The 18,737-nt window shown below is 37.0% G+C and overlaps 1 protein-coding gene across 1 annotated transcript in view; it reads left to right on the forward strand.

Moving 5' to 3' along the window:
• Window positions 1–18,737, forward strand: part of KIF16B (kinesin family member 16B) — a 141,164-nt gene that overhangs the window by 75,323 nt on the left and 47,104 nt on the right. Inside the window, exons 18-23 of the mRNA XM_059469025.1 lie at window positions 1,039–1,092; window positions 2,433–3,788; window positions 9,232–9,390; window positions 10,207–10,312; window positions 10,844–10,894; window positions 17,637–17,759. Coding sequence (XP_059325008.1) covers window positions 1,039–1,092; window positions 2,433–3,788; window positions 9,232–9,390; window positions 10,207–10,312; window positions 10,844–10,894; window positions 17,637–17,759 — 1,849 coding nt within the window. The remainder of the gene's footprint in view (window positions 1–1,038; window positions 1,093–2,432; window positions 3,789–9,231; window positions 9,391–10,206; window positions 10,313–10,843; window positions 10,895–17,636; window positions 17,760–18,737) is intronic.

Consider the following 18,737-nt stretch of genomic DNA (forward strand, 5'->3'; position numbering starts at 1 on the left):
GAAATAACTGAATGTGGGTATATTTGGTTGAGTAATTTAATCCATATATAAGTTCTTTCTAGTTTTTTAGTATTTGTTTTTAAAAATTTCCTTAAATAACAGACAAATCTTTCAAATTAAATTAAGAAAAATACTTGTGTACAACTGTAATAAAAGCTGATATTAAAAAATTACATAAACTGCTCTCTCATGCTTATTCAGAATCTTGTCAATCTAAATGCATTAAAATCTCAGTGTGTTTTAAATGAATGGGTTTGAATTGTGTTCTGTGCTTGAAAATATGCTATTTGGGATTTTTCAACCCCCACTGATTACATCCTAGGAATGGTTGGGATTTTTTCTTTTTCTTGGAAGGAAGTGGCAGAATTATTAGCACACACTGTTGTGGTTTTGCAGCCCTTTCCCTTCTCAGAAGTGAATAAGTTAATAAACCATAGGATGAAGAGAATTACTTTAGCTGTCACTGGCATTTGAAAAATGTTTAGAAGGAATAATTATTTGAATTCTTCTTCTGAGATGTAACATGATGAATGTTCTATGAATCTAACCAATTTAACCTCCAATAAAACAAAGCACTGTTGATTTTAAAGTATTCTGTACTGCTAATATGTTTTTTCTATCAATTCCTTTCTCAATTGATCCCTCTGTTTCCCCCTGCCTCCCATGGCAGTCTTTTCCCTGTAAAAGGACCAATCTGTCTAAGGTAGAGAAATTACATTTCTGTGTATTGATTGCCATGTCTGCATGTAGTTGACTCACAGAGGCTATGCTAATCATCTATATGTCTTGCTTCACTTTAGTTTTTGAATATTTTTTCCCAGAAATTAATTTTTTTTCTATTTATACCTGTGTCAGCATGATACCTAATTTGTAACCTTAATGAAGGAACTATTTTCAGTTCTTGTAAGAAGTAATCTTACAGAACTTCATTTGTATCATTGTCATCTAAACAGTCAGAAAATTGCATTATGTCTTCCTATTTTTGTGATATTCAGAAAACAACCATTTTGCTGTATTCTTTATTTTTTTTTTAATCAGGCTAGAATTTGAGAGACAGCAACGAGAGGAGCTTGAAAAATTAGAAAGTAAAAGGTAAGGTTGTTCTCTGTGATATTTATGTGTGTATGTGTGTCTGTATATACAAGTTATAAACTCTTTTGCATTGTGAGTTTGGAATCACAGTGTTATTCAGCAAGCAGACAATCCTGAGTAGCTGAATTGGAGCTAACTGATATTTAGCAAAGAAACACTGGGTAGATTGTACAGATACAATATATTACCCTTGCTCTTTATTTTCATGGTTTTGCTTTAAAAGATGGCAAATGACCTTCTTAATTAGTATCTCTTTTTTATGGTTTATTTGTCTTTGGATTGAAGTGTGATAGGAGAAACTCACGTGTTACATTCTGCTTTTCTCATATCTAACTGTGGTGTGGGATGTGCATGCTAAACGTGCTTTTCAGAACATTATGTGGAAGCTGGTTTGAAATTCAAAAGAAAGCATTGTTATAAGCTGGCAAGCTGAGTGGATTGTTTTGGCTCATCATTCCTGCTATGACTGTGGAAGTGATAGCTGTGCCTTGTTACAGATCTCAGCACTGGTGAGATTCAAAAGCTGAAAACCTTTCTGCCTTCTCAGCTTTAGATGGTGTGCTCCATTTTGATAGAGCTCTTTATGCAGTTGGGCTAAGTGAAGTAAATCAGAACAATCCTGAAGTTCTGGAGCACTGACAGATACTATTCAGCAACTAATGCAACACAGCATCACTGATACTTATTTTTTTTGTTATGTTGGTGGAATTTGAATTCAGGTTGTGCAGAAATTGATTTGCTTGTACTTTAATTCATCTGACTTCTGGCAAAATAACCAGTTGACTTGCAGGTTGTCTCTGCTTGTGTTGTGGGGATAATGGTAACCCTCAAGTAAGAGAGATTACACAGGACATAATAATTTGTCAAATTTTACAATCCTGTTTGTCAGTAATTCGGTTTGAGTTACCTAAAATGAAAATATTGCTCTAATTCATCTGTTGGCTTAATTTTGGTGAGGCAAATTGCTAATCAAGTCCTTCTATACAAGTTTTTGTGCATGAGAATGTATGTATGTAAAAAAATTACATATTTACTCTGCACTGTGTGCATGGATATGTTCTACTGATATTTTTATTTGATTTGAGAGAACTAATACAGCCTATAATTTTTTAATAAGTGCCAAATAACATATCTTCATACAACTTTATAAATCCACAGCTTTTTATACTGACAAAGACTATATGAATCTCTTTTTGATTTGTCTCATGCATTGAGTCATTTCCAAGAAATGAAAGATCTTAACTGGTAGCAAAACAAAACTATTAAAACAAGAAATGGTTATATATAGTCAAAAATCTTACTCCAAACCTTTTTAACTTCATGTAAATGTTTTACTGTAGGAAACAAATAGAAGAGATGGAAGAAAAGCAGAAATCTGACAAAGCAGAACTTGTAAGAATGCAGCAAGAAGTGGAGTCACAGCGCAAAGAGACAGAAATAGTTCAGCTGCAAATCCGAAAACAGGAGGAGAGCCTGAAACAAAGAAGTGTTCACATTGAAAGCAGGTTAAAGGATTTGCTGGCTGAAAAAGAAAAATTTGAAGAGGAGAGATTGAGGGAACAACAGGAGATAGAGCTTCAAAAGAAAAAGCAGCAGGAAGAAATTTTTGCCCGGGTCAAAGAGGAGCTGCAGCGATTACATGAACTTAATCATAATGAAAAAGTAGAGAAAATGCAGATTTTTCGTGAACTAGAAAAACTGAAAAAGGAAAAAGATGATCAGTATCTTAAGCTGGAATCAGAAAAAAAGAGACTTGAAGAACAGGAAAGAGAACAGGTGATGCTGGTGGCTCACCTGGAGGAACAGCTTCGAGAGAAGCAGATCATGATAGAGCTCCTGAAGAGAGGGGATGTGCAAAGACTAGAAGAAGAGAGAAGAAATCTTGAAGAGATCAGAGAATCTCTTTTGAAAGTCAAGGAAGCCCGATCTGAAGGTGATGAAAACCATGAAGAATTAGAAAAAGCACAGCATGATTTCATAGAGTTTAAAAGGAAGCAGCTGGAACAGCTGGCTATTTTGGAAAAAGATTTAATTCAACAAATGGATCACCTAGAAAAGGAAATAGCGGATGAAAAAAGAGATCTGGAGCACTTAAAACTTGCACATGAAGAGCCTTTAAATCTCAAGAGAGATGATGAAAACTTTATGGATGCCGTACTCAAGGCTGAAGAAGTTGACAAGATAAAGCCAGTGGAATACAGGCTCCAATCTAAAATACGTCAGCTTGAGTACCTGAAGAGTGATCATTTGCCAGCTCTGCTGGAGGAAAAACAAAGAGCTTCTGAAGTCCTTGACAGGGGCTTGTTAGGGTTAGATAATACTCTCTATCAAATAGAGAAAGAAATAGAAGAAAAAGAAGAGCAGCTTGCCCAGTATAGGGCTAGCACAAATCAGCTGCAGCAGCTACAAGAAACCTTTGAATTCGCTGCCAACGTAGCCCGGCAGGAAGGGAAGGTTCGGAAAAAGGAAAAAGAAATCCTTGAATCAAGGGAAAAGCAGCAGAGAGAGGCACTGGAGCAAGCTGTTTCTAAGTTAGAAAGGAGGCATTCTGCTTTGCAGCGGCGTTCCACCATAGACTTTGAAATTGAGGAGCAGAAACAGAAGCTGGCTACCTTGAACAACAGCTGTGGTGAGCAGGCAGGGCTGCAGGCAAGTCTGGAAGCTGAACAGAAAGCTCTTGAGCAAGACCGAGAACGGTGAGTGCTGCAGTGCCTTCCATTTATCACAACCTGTCCACAAAAAGGGAATTGTGGCATTCACGTTCTCTGAAAATCCATTTGCCCAGGATTTTTCTCCTGGGAAACTGAGAAGCCTCAGAGAAAAGGAAAACAATTCTTATCTCATTTGCTTCTCTTGTGTTATGCTTGTGTGGAATGTGTTTGGAGATTATTTACCCACAGGTGATTGTTTCGTTGGATTCTGGTGTGAATTGTTTTCACTCATTGGCCAATCAGTGGCAAGCTGTATATCAGGCCTCTGGAGAGAGTCACGAGTTTTCGTTATTATCCTTTTAGCATTCAGTAACCATCCTTTATGTGTTCTTTAGTATAGTATAGTGTTCTTTAATATAGTATCATAAATAATAAATTACCCTGTGAGAGCATGGAGTCAGATTCATCATTCCTGCCTTCATTGAAGCACCCTGCAAATACAATAGGGAATAATTTTACACCTTGGATGTTGAGAGCACAGCTTGTTCAATGTCCCAGTACTTGAGTTTCTTCATGAGTTTCAAGTAGTTTACCCAGAATTGAAACTCTGCTGCTTTTTAAAGGATTTTTGCTCGTCCATTGAGTTCTGGTATGTTTGGATACTTATCCCATCCTCAGCAGGATATTATTTGCATTAGCCATCACAGTACTTAAATTGTTTTACCTATGTAGAAAGCTGAGACATCCTTATGTTCTGCCCTTACAGCAAATGCACCATCTAACAATTTTTTTCTCTAAAATGATTTCTGTATAACATTTCATTTTCTTTATTAGCAGCAAGTTAGATGTTTGTTCAAGATTTGTAGACTGTCACATTAAACCTACTGACTGTCCCTCTCAACTGGTGATGTATTGAACCCTTCTGGTATTAAAAGTAAATGTGGGCAAATATTTTTAATTTTTTAACAGCTCTGGTTTCAAGGCTAAATAAAAATAAGCTATATCCATATAAAATTTGATGTTGCTTTTTAAGCTTATTGGAAAATATACAGAGGCTTTACTACTGCCCAGTGTGGTGCCAGTCCCTTTGAGGCGCAGAAGCAATGTCATCAGTTGTACTCAAGATATCTTGTAGCATTACATTTGGCCTAAGTGTGGGAGGCTCAGAGAAAAGTCAGGCAGGTGGGGAAGGATCTTTCTCTGTGGAAGAAGAGGAAGAAATCTTTTGGGTGTTTTTTTGACCTGAGCAAAAATTTACTAAGATTAATGTGTTCAATCCCTGCAGTACTGAAAACATGCAGAATTGCCATTTTTAAATGTGCTACCTGATTTGCTTATACTGGAACTTTAAAACCTGTGACTGTCAGTGAAAAAATGAGTTTTTTTTTACTGAGGTAGCGTTTGTCATCTGTTTTTTAAATATTTCACTTATTTATCTGAATATTTTTTCATAAGCCCTTCAAACAGATGTGGAAAAAACCACGCGAAGGAAGAAACTTGCCTGTAGCCAAATTGAAGAGCTCTTCTGTGTTCCATTCCTTTTAAACCATTATCAGAAGAATTGCTTTATATAGACTGTGTAGAGGTCACTTTTTCAACATTTATAGCGACATTGTTTGGCTTTTAGTTAAGCATTTTCAACACCGATTCATCATTTTGTGGAAATTGCCATTATTTTCCATAATAGTTGTGAACATAGAATCTCATTTTCTACACTAAGCATCTCACTTGACTGAAGTGAGCTATAGACAACTGGAGGTTCCACAAAAATAGGGTTGTGTGATAAGTGAAAAAATGTTGTCTGCCAGAAAACTGACGTTTAGAGAAGATACCGAGGAAGTAAAGAGATATTTTTTCCCCCTCTTTTTTTCCTTGATTTTTTTTCTTGTTTACTTCAAAATCCTCTTTCACAGGCTAAATAAAACTTTGAAGTCTTTCAGTGAATAGCCCATGGGCCTGAATAATTCAATTCAGTATGTTTTTGTGAATGTAGAGGCAAGAAAAAGATCTAAAGATACATGAGAATATGTTAAACATTTCAGGCTACTTACTGCTCTTGTGTTTGAGTTCACATTTCACAGTATATGATGCCACAGTAAGCATATGAATTATATAATTTTCTTATTGTTTATCTAGATCCCATTATGTAATGATGTGCTCTGGTTCAATCAATGTTAACTATCTGAAAATGTTTAAATGAAATAATCATTTAAAGTGCTATACAAGTGTAAGTCCGTCATAACTAGGTACAGTGTTTTTATTTGTTTGAGTAATATGGAAGCTCAAAATGCTTTAAACTACAGCTGTCTTGCTTTGAGATAATTTAAAGGAGAATGGCCTGGAATGAGTTAACTCCTTTAAGAGTTCCAATAATCCCTTTCCACCAAAAAGAAATTAATACTAATAGCAGTGTCTCAGTTTGGAAGGACAGGTGCCTGCTAAGGAAGGCAGGAGCCTCCCCTGAAGTGGAGAATGTGAAACCCCCCCTGAATTGCTATAAATTTTAAATTAAGGAGCTCTCAGGTAAAAATATGGGAGCAGGAAATAACAGTTCTTTAGTAGGGAAGAAAAGAAAAGGATTAAATAAACAATGCAGTAAACCAAAACAACTCTGCCAGAGTCAGAACACAACCTGACACCCTGTGGGTCAGGGTGTTGGTGGCAGTCCCATTGGAATTGTGGCTGCAGCCCTCCTGCAGTGTCAGGGGTGGTTCTGCTGGAGCAGGGATCCTGTAGAAAGGAGTGCAGTATTCCTCTGAAGATCCAGTGGAAGAAAAGGCAGCTGCTGTTCCTCTGAGAATCCAGTGGAGAAGCTGTGCTGGTGTTCCAGAATCTCCAGATTATATCCCAGTAGGAATGCTTGGCTCCTCCCTCTGGGCAGAGCATCTCACAATGGGATGCTGTAGTTCTTATCAGTCATGCAGTGACACTCAATAGCCTCTTATCAAAAGATGTTCCCCTCCCAGGGAGGAGTGGGTGTGGAAGAGACAATGAAAACTGCCCACTTAAAAGAAAACAACTGCCATAGAGATGGCAAATAGAATACATCTTGCCTTGCAGTCTGGGACATAGCAGAAAGTGAAAAAGCATTAGTTTATGAAGAAAAAGAATGCCAGTAGGCAGGGGGGGAAAAAGAAAATAACTGCTAGATATTGAACTGCTTGACCTCAGCACTGCAGTGAAACAAAAGGCAGGCCTGAAATACCCATTCCAACAGGGACCTGCTGGGACAGCCTCGGGCTGTGCAGGATGTGGTGACAAGGTTTGCCCTTGCCTCTCTGCCTTCACTCCCCACTTCAGTTCCTGACTTGGCACCTTGGGGAGCAGGATCAGGTTTCAGACAATCCCAGAATCAGCAAGGTTGGAACAGGCCATGGAGATCATCAAGTCCAACCTGTGCCCCGACACTGCCTTGTCTCCCCTGGGCCTCCTCTTCTCCGGGATAAACGACCCCAGATCAGATCCGCTGGGAAGGCAGGAGCCTCACAGAGCACTTCCAGCAGCAGATAAAGAGCTTCCCTATGGCAAGGCACAGCAGGGCAGCTGGACTGAGGCCACTAAATGTGTCCTCTCCAAGGCTCAGTGCTGGTCAGCAGCAGCTTGGGCTGGAGCAGGGCAGCTCTGCTTCACTTCTGCCAGTAGATGCCCCCTGGTTCCTGGACAAGCGGCTGCAGAATTTGCTCTCAAGGCAGCTCAAACGTTGCTACTGCAGTTTCTCTGATCTGAGGGGAAAAAAATACCAAACCAAAAAGGAAAGAAAAGGCTTTGCCTAAGTAGAGATCAAGCAGTCAGCAAAGGAAATATCACGCTGTGAAAAAATTTAGGTGGGGAACTTTTTAAAATGCCTGCGCCCCCAATTCCACCAGACACTCAAGGTCTGTGGCTTCAGGGTCTTAAAAAACACAGTAACAGTTTTTGGCCACAGATAATTATGGTATTTAATGTCATTGTGAATCACCCCAAGACAACAAGGATTACTCTCAAAATGATAATTTGAGGTTAAGTTCAACTGGGATATATACACACATTTTGGCTTTACTGGCAGTGGTGTGGGGGACAAGGATGAGCATAAAGCAGCTTTAGAGCCATCTTTGAAGCAAGTGGCAGGGCACAGTTCTGTGTTCTCACTGCTGGATGCAGCACAAGGCTGACTAAGTTTGTAGCTAAATAAGTAATGTCTTCTCATAGTAGGATGTTTACAAACCAAGAGCTAAGCTTTGTTCCTTTAATGTAAATCTGATTTTTGTGGTTAAATTGATTTTCCATGGATGCAAACACTTTCCTATATACATAAGCCATCTTTCATCCACTTACCCTCAGGACACAAGATTGTTTTGGTGCTAATCAAAAGAAATAGATGGCTTCTGGCAGTGCTGCAAAAAGCACTCTAAAACTGAGGTAACAATTCAGCCTAAGCCTCAGCATTCATCATCTGTCTAATTTTTTCACTTAACCCCCAGGATGGAATATAGAGCTGCACTTCAGTTTAGATATATACAATTGTACCAGAAGTGATAGAAGCCCAGGTTTGCATAGTTTCTCCTGTTTCAGCAAGAACTTATTTTCTTTTATTACTTGATTTCTAAGTAATCTCTAGAAAAACAATTACTTTTAGAGACAAAAATTGTAATGAAAATGGGGAAGATTATTACTGTGTTACTAATCTAATCTTAGCTACTTTACAAGTGAAAGGGATGTTCTAAAGATTACTTTGTTGTAATATGATGAATATTGCAATAAGTGCTTCTTATTTCCTATGAAGTGCCTCAGGCATTTTTAGTCAGAAACACAGTACCCAATTTTAAATGTTGTATTCTGTGCATAAATCTGGGTGGAACTGAATTTATTTGTTAAAGAAAGCAAGGAGGTTTCAAAAGAGGATTTCTTAGCTGTATATATACAATAAGTACTAAATGTTTGTTAGTGAATTTTCAAAAATGTATATACAGATGGAACAACTGGAAAATTTATATGTGTAGTACACAATTTAAAGATTTTTCTTATAGAGAAGTTTTGCCACATCAATGTTCGGGGTTTTCTTTGTTTTTTTTTTTTTTGTGCTGTATTTTGAGTTTTTCATTTTTTCTCCTTTCATTTCTTCATTTACTTTCACACTGGAAGGTAATATCTGAGGTCATTGGTAATATCTGAGGTCATTGATAAAGTTTTTTAAAAATGAGAATTAATGTGATTCTAGTAGATAGGTTAGGCCTTGGGAATTAATATTTAATGTACAGATTTAGATACCTCTTGTGATGGAAATTATTGAAGTTGTTTTATTTGACTTAATACTACTCTTGGAATGTGGTTTTGAGCTGTCTCTATTTTCCTATCTAAATGTGCTTAAAGAACAATTATGACTTTTAAACCTTTATTAGTATCTACAATCTTATGTGCATGTATAGCAGTGTAGGCACATTGCTTCCCATCAGATCTATTCAAATCAACTCTAAACCAAAGCAAATTACATGTTTTGATATCTTTGTAGCCTGGACCAGGAAATTCAGCAGCTGAAGCAAAAAATATATGAGGGTGATGGAGCTCAGAAAGGAAACCATGGAATGTTAGATGAGAGACTCTCCCATAGCACTTCCCCTGCCAGCCCAGCAAAGGCACAGCCACCTGCTGCCCCACTGGTTGATGAAAGGTAGGTAACCTGCTTTCCTGAAATGGAATGCAAACAATAGCTTTAAAAAGAGATATTTTGAAGGACCATTCTGCCAGGGTTGAATTTGATTTATATACTGGAAGGCTGGTCTGGAAATAAAATTGATGTTCTGCTGTAAATAGCCAATAGCCTCAGCTGTTGTTCCTGTCCAGTTTGTTTTAGAATACAGGGTTGGGAAACTATAGGCTGAAAGGTATTTAAATAGATTTTGAGTTTACCTGTCTATATGGTTTTGCTTCATATATGCTTAAGGCAACTAAGTAAATTTAATTGCCTTAAACCTTTTTTTTAATAGGACAGCTGCCTGGCATCACTAAAATCTTTAATTTCCCTTGTTATACTGACACATGGCAGTTGTTAGTGTCAGCTCTTGGAAAATTCCTTCTGTTTGAAGACCAAACCTTTGCTAGTCCAAGTTGCTGATATCAGAGCAGCAGTGAAGGCAAGCTGTTAAATTACTGAAGATGCAACCTCAGCCTTCTTTATTCTTCATCACTTGTACCCTCACTGCCTCTTGAGTGTAGAGCTGCCCTCACAGCAGTGGCTGAACCTGTGCTCTAGTAATTTGTTTAATTAATAACAATTTTTAACCTTTACTGGTCAGATGAACACTTGTTCAAAAGTCAGTGTTCCTTCCTTAAGGAGGGATAAAATGGGTCTAACATTGTCTGCCAGTTAAGAGCTGTGCAGTACTTGGGGTTAAAAGCATTTCAAAGAGCCTTTTAGTCTGTCTTGATTTTTTGTGTAAAATACACTATTTTTCCATACACACACACACTTTTCTATATCTTAAAGGATAAATGCCTTTATTGAACAAGAAGTGCAGAGAAGGCTCCAGAATATTCATCACAAAGCTGAGGATAATCATGTTAGTGCATCCTGGACTACAGAAAGTTTGAAGGTGAGCAGAAATGGGTGAGAGATCCTGACCTTCAATGGATCATGTCTAACCACTGATTTAGTTTTGTTGTTCAGTAATTTCCTTGTTTTCCTGTGTTTACTTACTCTTAATTTACCAAAAACTTTAAAAACTTTTACCTCATTTACTGTTTACTTCTTTTAAAATTTTAATAATATATTTATTTTCAGTGGCATTTTTATTTTGTATTCTGGGTTTTTTTGGCAGGAAAGAGTGTGTAAATGACAATAAGCAGTTTGCAAACAAAATCTTCATTTTATGTCAGAAAAGATTTAACTGATTAAAATTGAGGTTCTTCTGGATGGAATTTCATACTTACAAACGAATGCCTATTCAAAAACTGGTGATCTAATTGATCCAAAGAGTGGATTGATTGACTTCTAAGCCATTTGTTTAATAAATATTGATTGATATTTTTGTCTATTATAATGTCTCTTCCTCTAATACTTTAGAATTAACCTATACAAGAAAGGCACTTTTTAATAACCTCCTGCACCTTTTTTTTGTGCCTAGGATAATGAGAGGCACAATAACAGCACTATTCAACGCAAGCTGAAGTATGAGGTAGGTCATAATTTGTCTGAAGGAAATGCTTGTCTTAAATTATGGCATGCCCTGTAATTAAATTTCATAATGTTTAGCTGCATAATTAGAATTTTGAATTCACAGCAAGATTAATGGCTAACAGAGATGGAGGTGCATCTTATCAGCTGGAAACAAAGTGATTTTCTTTCAGATTGTACCTGGCTCTTCCTTGTTTGAAAGGTGTGGTGTTAGGGTGGATCTGTCTTCATTGTTTTGCCACCATTCTGAATTTGGAATAGTATCCCTTTCATTATTTTTAGAGGAGAAAAGTGTTTAATGAGCATTGAATGAAATTTAATTTAAAATAAATTCATTTAATACAATGATTGTCTGAATTCAGAATACACATAACATTTTTGACTCACACTGAACTGCTGTAAGGGTGTCTGTAAGGTAGCAAAAGGAACCAGGCAGGCTGTGTGTGTCCTGAAGGATTCATGTATAGGTGTATTATACATGTATTAAATTAAAAAATACATTAGATTGTATAATGTATAAATACATTATAAATATTTATAAATATTATAAATATTTATAAATATTCATAAATACATGTATTTATGTATTTTTAAACTAAGGCTCAGACCCTTCCCACCATATTTAGTTGTCTAAGTGCTGCTTGTAACACAGTTATTGTCTTGGTGAGTAAATCCTAGGTACCTTCATGGATTTAAACTGTAACAACAGAAGAGCTGCAGCACCTCAAACTTGCACTTCTTTTGACTTTTACATTTATGTTTTTCAGCTGTGTTGGACTTTTTGCACTCTGTTGGCTCATATGGGATTATTTTTTTGTGTGTGTGTGGGGAAAAAAATTGAGGGTTTGAGTTTCTGCATTGCCTGTTGAATTTCCTGGGGTTTTTGAGTAAAGCATATATAAACCAACTGAAATGGATGCTGTACAAAGAAAAAGCAGCGGTGGGTTGAAAAGATGAGCTGTTCCTTAATCAGATCTCAATCACTGCTATTGGGTTTTTGAGAGAGAGAGATTGTACCAATTTTGAATGATTGTATGAATCTAATCAAAATCAATCCTCAGTTAGAGAAATGTTTTGGTCAGGAGACTTTACAAAGAGATTTTTATTTTTTTCTTTTGGAATTTTTAACAGAAAAGTCAACAGTGGCAGCCACACTATGGCTTTCCATTTCTGTCTAAAGATTTCAATTGTGTGGAGAAAATGCAGGAATAAGAGACCATAAAAGACAGAAGGCATATGCAGAAATGCTGGATTTATTTTCCAGTTCTGGAAGACATTCCTCCCCTTGTACATCAGAGAAGGCATTTCAGAATGAAGGCATAGAGCAGGAGAGCTTTGCATGTCATTGTGACATTAGAAGTAGTTTAATTCACTCTAAAGGTACTAATACTTTGAACAGTAAGAATGTTCTGTATCAGAATGTTTTATCTACTTCTTTACATAGTTCTGATTTTAATGATGTGGCTTATTCACTCCACAAGGTTGAAAATTTCAATCATATTGGTGATAAAATAATTACTTCTCCAGATTGTGAGAGCTCAAGAACTGAGTCTGATTGTTCCCACTTGAAACAGATTTCTTCTGCAGGATCCTTAATGGGTGCTAAATGAGCAAACTGGCTTTAGCATATTGTGCCTTCTCTTTTCTCAGTCTAATGTGCATTCTGAAACAAAAACTTAGAAAGATAACAGCCCATTAAAGACAGTGCAACCAATAGTTGAAGACCAGTCTAGTGATTCTCAGCTTCCAGCACACAGTGCCTCTGATTTGGTTTCTTTTAGGTCAATAACTTCTTGTTTTGATGCAAGACCAGAACATGCTTCCAGTTTGGGATATTTTTTCAGTCAGCTTTGTTGCTTTTACCAAGATTCCAGTAGTCAGCTGATCAGCAGTGCAGTGGGTTCTAAACAGATTGAGGAGTTAGGAAGTTTGTGTGATGCAAGTGAGAGATGTGCCCAAGCAACATCATTAATAAAAAATCTGTCATTTATAAGAAACTTGCAAGTAAACATGTTCCTCAAGTCAGGCATGAATAAAGACATATCCTACACTAGTGGTGGTGCTAAAATGTCAAAATGTCATTCAGCCTGAATCCCCCATGCAAGAGGCTGTCACAATGAGCATAAGCATGGACATCTCTGATGCCTTTGTGAGAAAAGCCCCCTGAAGAATTTGCATGCCATTGGGGGAAAAAAGAGCTAGAAAACAGTTTAGTGTTAAGGCAGAACTTTGTGCATTTTCCTGATGTTTTTTTGAAACTTCAAGTCTGTTCTCTGGAAAAGGAACTGGAATTTTTCATCTGTGCTTAACCTCAGATTTCTGTTAGGGTTGAGGAGTTGAAAGGTGTCTGTTGGCAGTTGCAGAAAACCAGACCCAGAACCTGCTTGCTTGCTCTTGTTGGGTTCCATTCTGTCTGTTGTTATTTTGTCAGCTGAACAAGGCAGCTGCCAGAGTTCCTTGGCAGTATTCCAAGGTTCCTATCAGCACTGTAAAGGAGATTCAAGTTGGCTTTGCTGGACAGAATATTCGACTTCTGTGCTCTGCTGAAGATGGTTTACTCACAATATTTACCTATAACAAACACCTTGCTCAAAGAATTTGCAGTGACATGAGAAGTTTGATTATTACAGTTTGATTGTTTGGAGGATGATATTTATTTAAATGAATTTCAGCTCTTGAAAGACGATGCAGATTTCACTGGACTGGACTTCAGATATAAATAATTGGTTTTTTTCAAATGGACTACAATGGCTCTGTAACAACTGAGTTAGCTGACCTGGTTTGCTTACTCTATGAAAATATGGGAAGGATTAAACCTTCATTAGGTGACATTCACATACTGCTGTCTACATCAGTGAATGTAGACTGTGCTGAGCAGACTGTGTATAGGAGTCTTGTTCTTACAACTCCTCATATAGGTCACTTAAAGGACAATAATATCTTTTTTTCTGCACCTAACATTTTGGATGCTTCATGCCAGTGATCACAATTTGACAGCCTTTGGTTGTAGAGTTTGAATAATACCCATTGTGCAGTTTTGCCAGACAAAGAGAAGTGAACATAAATTGAGCTTGTGTTTTCTAAAAGGAACAAGGTTGGACCTGATTCAGGAATTGTTTTTTCTAAATACTGTGAAAAAGAAATAAATACTCTCCTGAGAGTCATCCCATCAATTCTTCAAAGCAGTTTGCATATCCCTTTGAAAATCTGGAAATTAACATTCAGTTCAAGTGAAGAAGCCATTTGGCTAATTATGCATTTGACTAGGTATTGAAATCCAAAAGAGTTTAGATACATTCAAAATAAAAGGCTAATAAATATTGATAAAATCCTTCCCCACTCTTTTTAATCAATAGAGAAAAGGAACCTTTGAGCTCTGAGGGAATACCACAGACTGTGTAAACACATCTGTGTAAACACATCTAAACAGTAATAATTATTAATTGAGTGCTTGCATTCTGTACATCTCTGATATGCTGTACATACAGTTCCTTGAGAAAGTGAGGACATTAAATGCTTCTGTGTTATATGGTAGGTGGATGAACACAATAATTACAGCTCTGTCTTATGATTTCCATTTTGGCTGTGTTTTCTAGCTCCTTCCAAATACTATCTATCTTCATTAATGTCTTCTCTATTCCTCCTTGATTGTCTTTTCCTTAATCTTTTTGAAAAATCTTTGTTTTTCATGCTCCTCATTTACTTCATGCCCTTGATCTCAATATTTCAAAACATCTGCAGATTTTTTTAATCTTACTTTCAATTTATGCTCTTAATACTAGATATTTACAGCTTTTATATGTGCAATTTTGGGAATATTATCATTGACAATTCTCTTCCTCTTCAGAGTTTTCCATTTAATGTTTATTGCACTTCCATATCAAAATTTGTCACAAGTGCAAAAGGAGTTGTGCTTTAAATAGCATTTCAGGCTTTGGTGATGCTGCTGTGGCAAGACAGATGTTTTGGGGTCAGCCATCTGTGAGCACGTTTCTCATGCTCCAGCTAGGTAGCTGACAACTGGGGACACTGCCTGGCAGATGGAGTGAGTTTAACTCTGTCCATGTAATGTTCTTGGCCTGGCTTTCATCATTCTCTGCTTGCTTACTGATGGAGTTGTTGGTGCTGTGAGATTTCCTCTTTTATAGTCTTTTTGTTATTGCATCCCAAGAAGAAATGGAGCTGTTGGACATTAATAGAATATTTCCATTAGTCAAGGCTTTGCTCTAGCTTAGGATGAGGGGTATTTTACAAGTTAACCCCTGTCAGATGGTCTAATAATAAATAAGCTGTTGTCTCCTATTTTTTGTTTCTTCCCTTGTAAGGGGAGCTGAATATCTTTTGAATCCTGTTGCTTGAATATGCCATCTGCCTTGTTTGAGGAAGATGGTTCTTGGCAGAAAAACCAGTGGTGTCTAATATGAAATTCTAAATTCTGTTAGCATATTGCCAAGCAGAGGTGAAATCTATCACACAGAGTTAGACTTCAGTCTCTCTCCTAGTATAAGAACATTTCCAATTTGTTTTTACCATATGTTAGGGCATGATAATGTAACTCACATGGGATTTAAAAAGAAATAGTTTGCTTTGGGTAGGGAAGTTATGTCTGGAAGGATGAGCACTTGTTTGGATAAAGAGTTATGGGGGTTTTTATTGTTATATTTCTACTTCCTTAAGGAAGTCCAAAAATGAGCAAAATGTGTCATGTTATTTTGAGGTATTTTAACAAAGAACGTGTACACAAATGAGTAGAGAGAATAATATCATCATGTCAGTCCTGCCCAGGAGTGGCTCCCTCATTGACATCACTATGAGATTTCTTCTGGGCCTTGCCCAAAGTCAGCCTTGAGTGGCACTACCTGAGAGAACTGCCTTGATCAAGGCTGTTAAAGGAAATCAGTCTCTGAAACCAGTGGTTTTTTTCTGATTATACTCCAAAGTTAAATGTTTGTGCATTTTGTATTTCCCAATAATGATTTTTCTCTTCTGTGCTATTAAAAAAATCTAACTCAGTGAGTACTCTGCACTTTCACGAAAAAGAAATTCATAGCAGTGTATTTTATTCTATATATTTCTGCTATTTTTACTATGTGAAGTAAAGATCATTGTTTATGAATATCAAAGCATTATTTAATGTATTAGGGTGCATTTTCCTCAACACTTTGTGTTTGAGATTGTTTTTCTCTCTATTAGCTCTTTGTAATAGCTCACTGAAAACGACTGTCAATAAATTACACGTTGACAGAGGTGGCTTTAAGAGTGGCTTTACCATTTTATTGCTATTTTAAAACAGATGATGTTGTTTTCAGGGGAATGAACTTCTCTTTTCCCCCAAGGAAAGAGCAGCTTACATTTCAGTGCTCCAGAAATGAGTTTTAGCTGAAAAGCTGGTAATGTGGGCAGTAATTACAGAGAGCAAAGTGGACAGGAGACAATATTTCTTATGAAAACAAAGGTTGCTAAAAATATTTTTCCATTCAAACATGAACTTTTTCATGGTTTCTTAAAATAAAAAAAAAAACGTTTGTGGTAAATATACTCTAGATTAACTCAGTGGAATAAAAATTCACTTTCTTTGTTTTATTAATGCTAATGTTGAGGGAAATTACATTGTCGTTTATAATTGACTGGCAATGTAATAACAGCCTCCTCTTCTTGAGAGCCATGGTGGTGTCAAAATGCTCTCTGTGACAGGCAGAGGTGTTTATGAATGAGTTTCAAATCCTTCTCCAGCTTTATGTGTACTGGAAGTCACCAGGAGTTGCTACAAAGAAGATGAATGTTGAGAATACAGTCACAGCTCAAATGATGAATAGCAGTGCTAAATACAAATATATAACGCAGTCATAACTGTGAAGTGATAGTTTATCAATCTTTTTGGTTGTTAACTTATATTTGTCATGCTGCTGTTATTTTTTTAAGTGCCAGTTCATTAAGGTTTTCAGACCAAATATGTTCAATGGAGCAAGTAGAGGACTTCCTTAAAGGCAGTTTTTCTACTTTTTCCCTCTGAATGCTTATGCTCCTTTTGGGCAAAATGACTGCAAAGCATTAATCTTTTCAGTTGCAAAAATGTTTTCTTTTTGGCATAATTTCAGAGTTACATATTCCATCTGGCTGTCAGAGGAATGAGCCCTCATTGGAAATAAATTTTTAGATTGTTTTGTCCAGACTGTGCAAATTTATCATAGTTGAGTTTTCTGGGATTCCAATGTGATTAAAAAAAATACTAGGAAACTATTGTGACTGTGGATTGCTTATTTAATTATAAAATGGGTTTGAACTTTTAAAGTTTAAGAGCTTTCTGAATTGCCTAGACCCCTGCAGCTTTGCATGATATTTTAAACATTTGTTATAAAAGATAGAGATGTACAAAAAATAGAGGTAACTGTGAAAACTTGATTAATACACTGATTTTTCTGAAAGGGTTGTAATAAAAAGTCTTCTGCTTTCCCTTGTTTTTGATGTCTAAGCTGAAAAAGCCTTTTCAAATAAAGGAATAATTTTTAATACACTTCACCTGAATTTTTCTATGCACAAAAAATATGCTAGAGCTTGCTTATAAGACAAGATCCACTTTGTTTTCAAATAATTCCTTCATTTTAGAAGTAATTTCTACCTCCTCTTTGCCTGCTCCTCTGACCAAGAACACATCCTCGTTTTCAGTGAAGTTCTTTTCTTTTTTTCCTTGTGTAGTGATTTTGGTTTTCCTTTCTTCTCCCTATTTGGTATGTGCATGAAAGAGGATGGTGTGTCGTTCCCTGGGAGCAAATCCAGATGACCTCAAGGACCCCATCAAGATCAGTATCCCACGGTATGTGCTGTGTGGGCAGGGGAAGGATGAGCACTATGAGTTTGAGATAAAGGTAAGTGCTTATCATTTGCTTTTCTTTAATGCTGTTGTTCCACTAAGTGCGGATTTTGGTTCTCTTTTTCTCGGTGCTGTTAAATAAGAGAGATGAGAAGAATGCACAGTAGAGGACACTGTAAATACAAGTATTTTCCAAATGGGTTGATTATGCAGAGGAGGATGGAGGCCAGACTCTTGGGGTGAGCAGTTCCAGAGCCAATGTCAGTTAAATTTGAAGAGTTCCAGAGATGAGGATTAAATGCATATTGGTTATAGGAAAGCCCTTTTTTGAGATGCAAGTGTCAGCTGTAGAAAAGGCTTAGATTTGAAATATTTACCTGCAATAATGAAAGCATGAAAGCTTTATTTAAGTATTTTGCACATAGGCAAGACAAAGGCTTGATTCCTTTCACACTCTCTTTAGTGTTCTGATTCTTCCCACTCTGCATTTCCAAGGTGTTGCTTCTCCAAACTCTCAGCTGATTTTCTGTGTAGAAATGCTGGGGGAAAAACAGCATACTAATTTTGTTTCCTCTGGTACACAGCCAGTGTTTTTTCAAAGTGAGATCTAAAGTCTAATTGGAAATGTGCTCTCAATGTGTGTGGACATATGTGTAGCATAACTGATGCACATGGCATCAGAGACAGAACTGGCATCCTCCTTTCCTGAATGTGCTGCCAGATGCTTCATTAGCTGCTGTGAGGTGGAGGAGTGACCTTCCTCACAGGGTAAAGGACCTTTTTTGAACTGTGCTCTCTTTTGAAAAGGCTTTTATTAAGATGGGCAGTCTCAGCTTTGTTTGTGCTAATTAAATTTATCATTTTGAAACATACCATGCTATTTGTGGGTGGAACACCTCCTTTTTGCCTGTTGAACTTTGATTTTCTTGGGGCTAGTGAAAGCCTGGAGCCAGGGAGATGCTGAGAGATGAGGAAGTGCACATGAAACATCCCCAAGGACTCTTCTACTCAATTTTCAGCACATGGGATTTAC

This window comes from Ammospiza nelsoni, chromosome 3 (assembly GCF_027579445.1).
Source record: "Ammospiza nelsoni isolate bAmmNel1 chromosome 3, bAmmNel1.pri, whole genome shotgun sequence".
NCBI lineage: Eukaryota > Metazoa > Chordata > Aves > Passeriformes > Passerellidae > Ammospiza > Ammospiza nelsoni.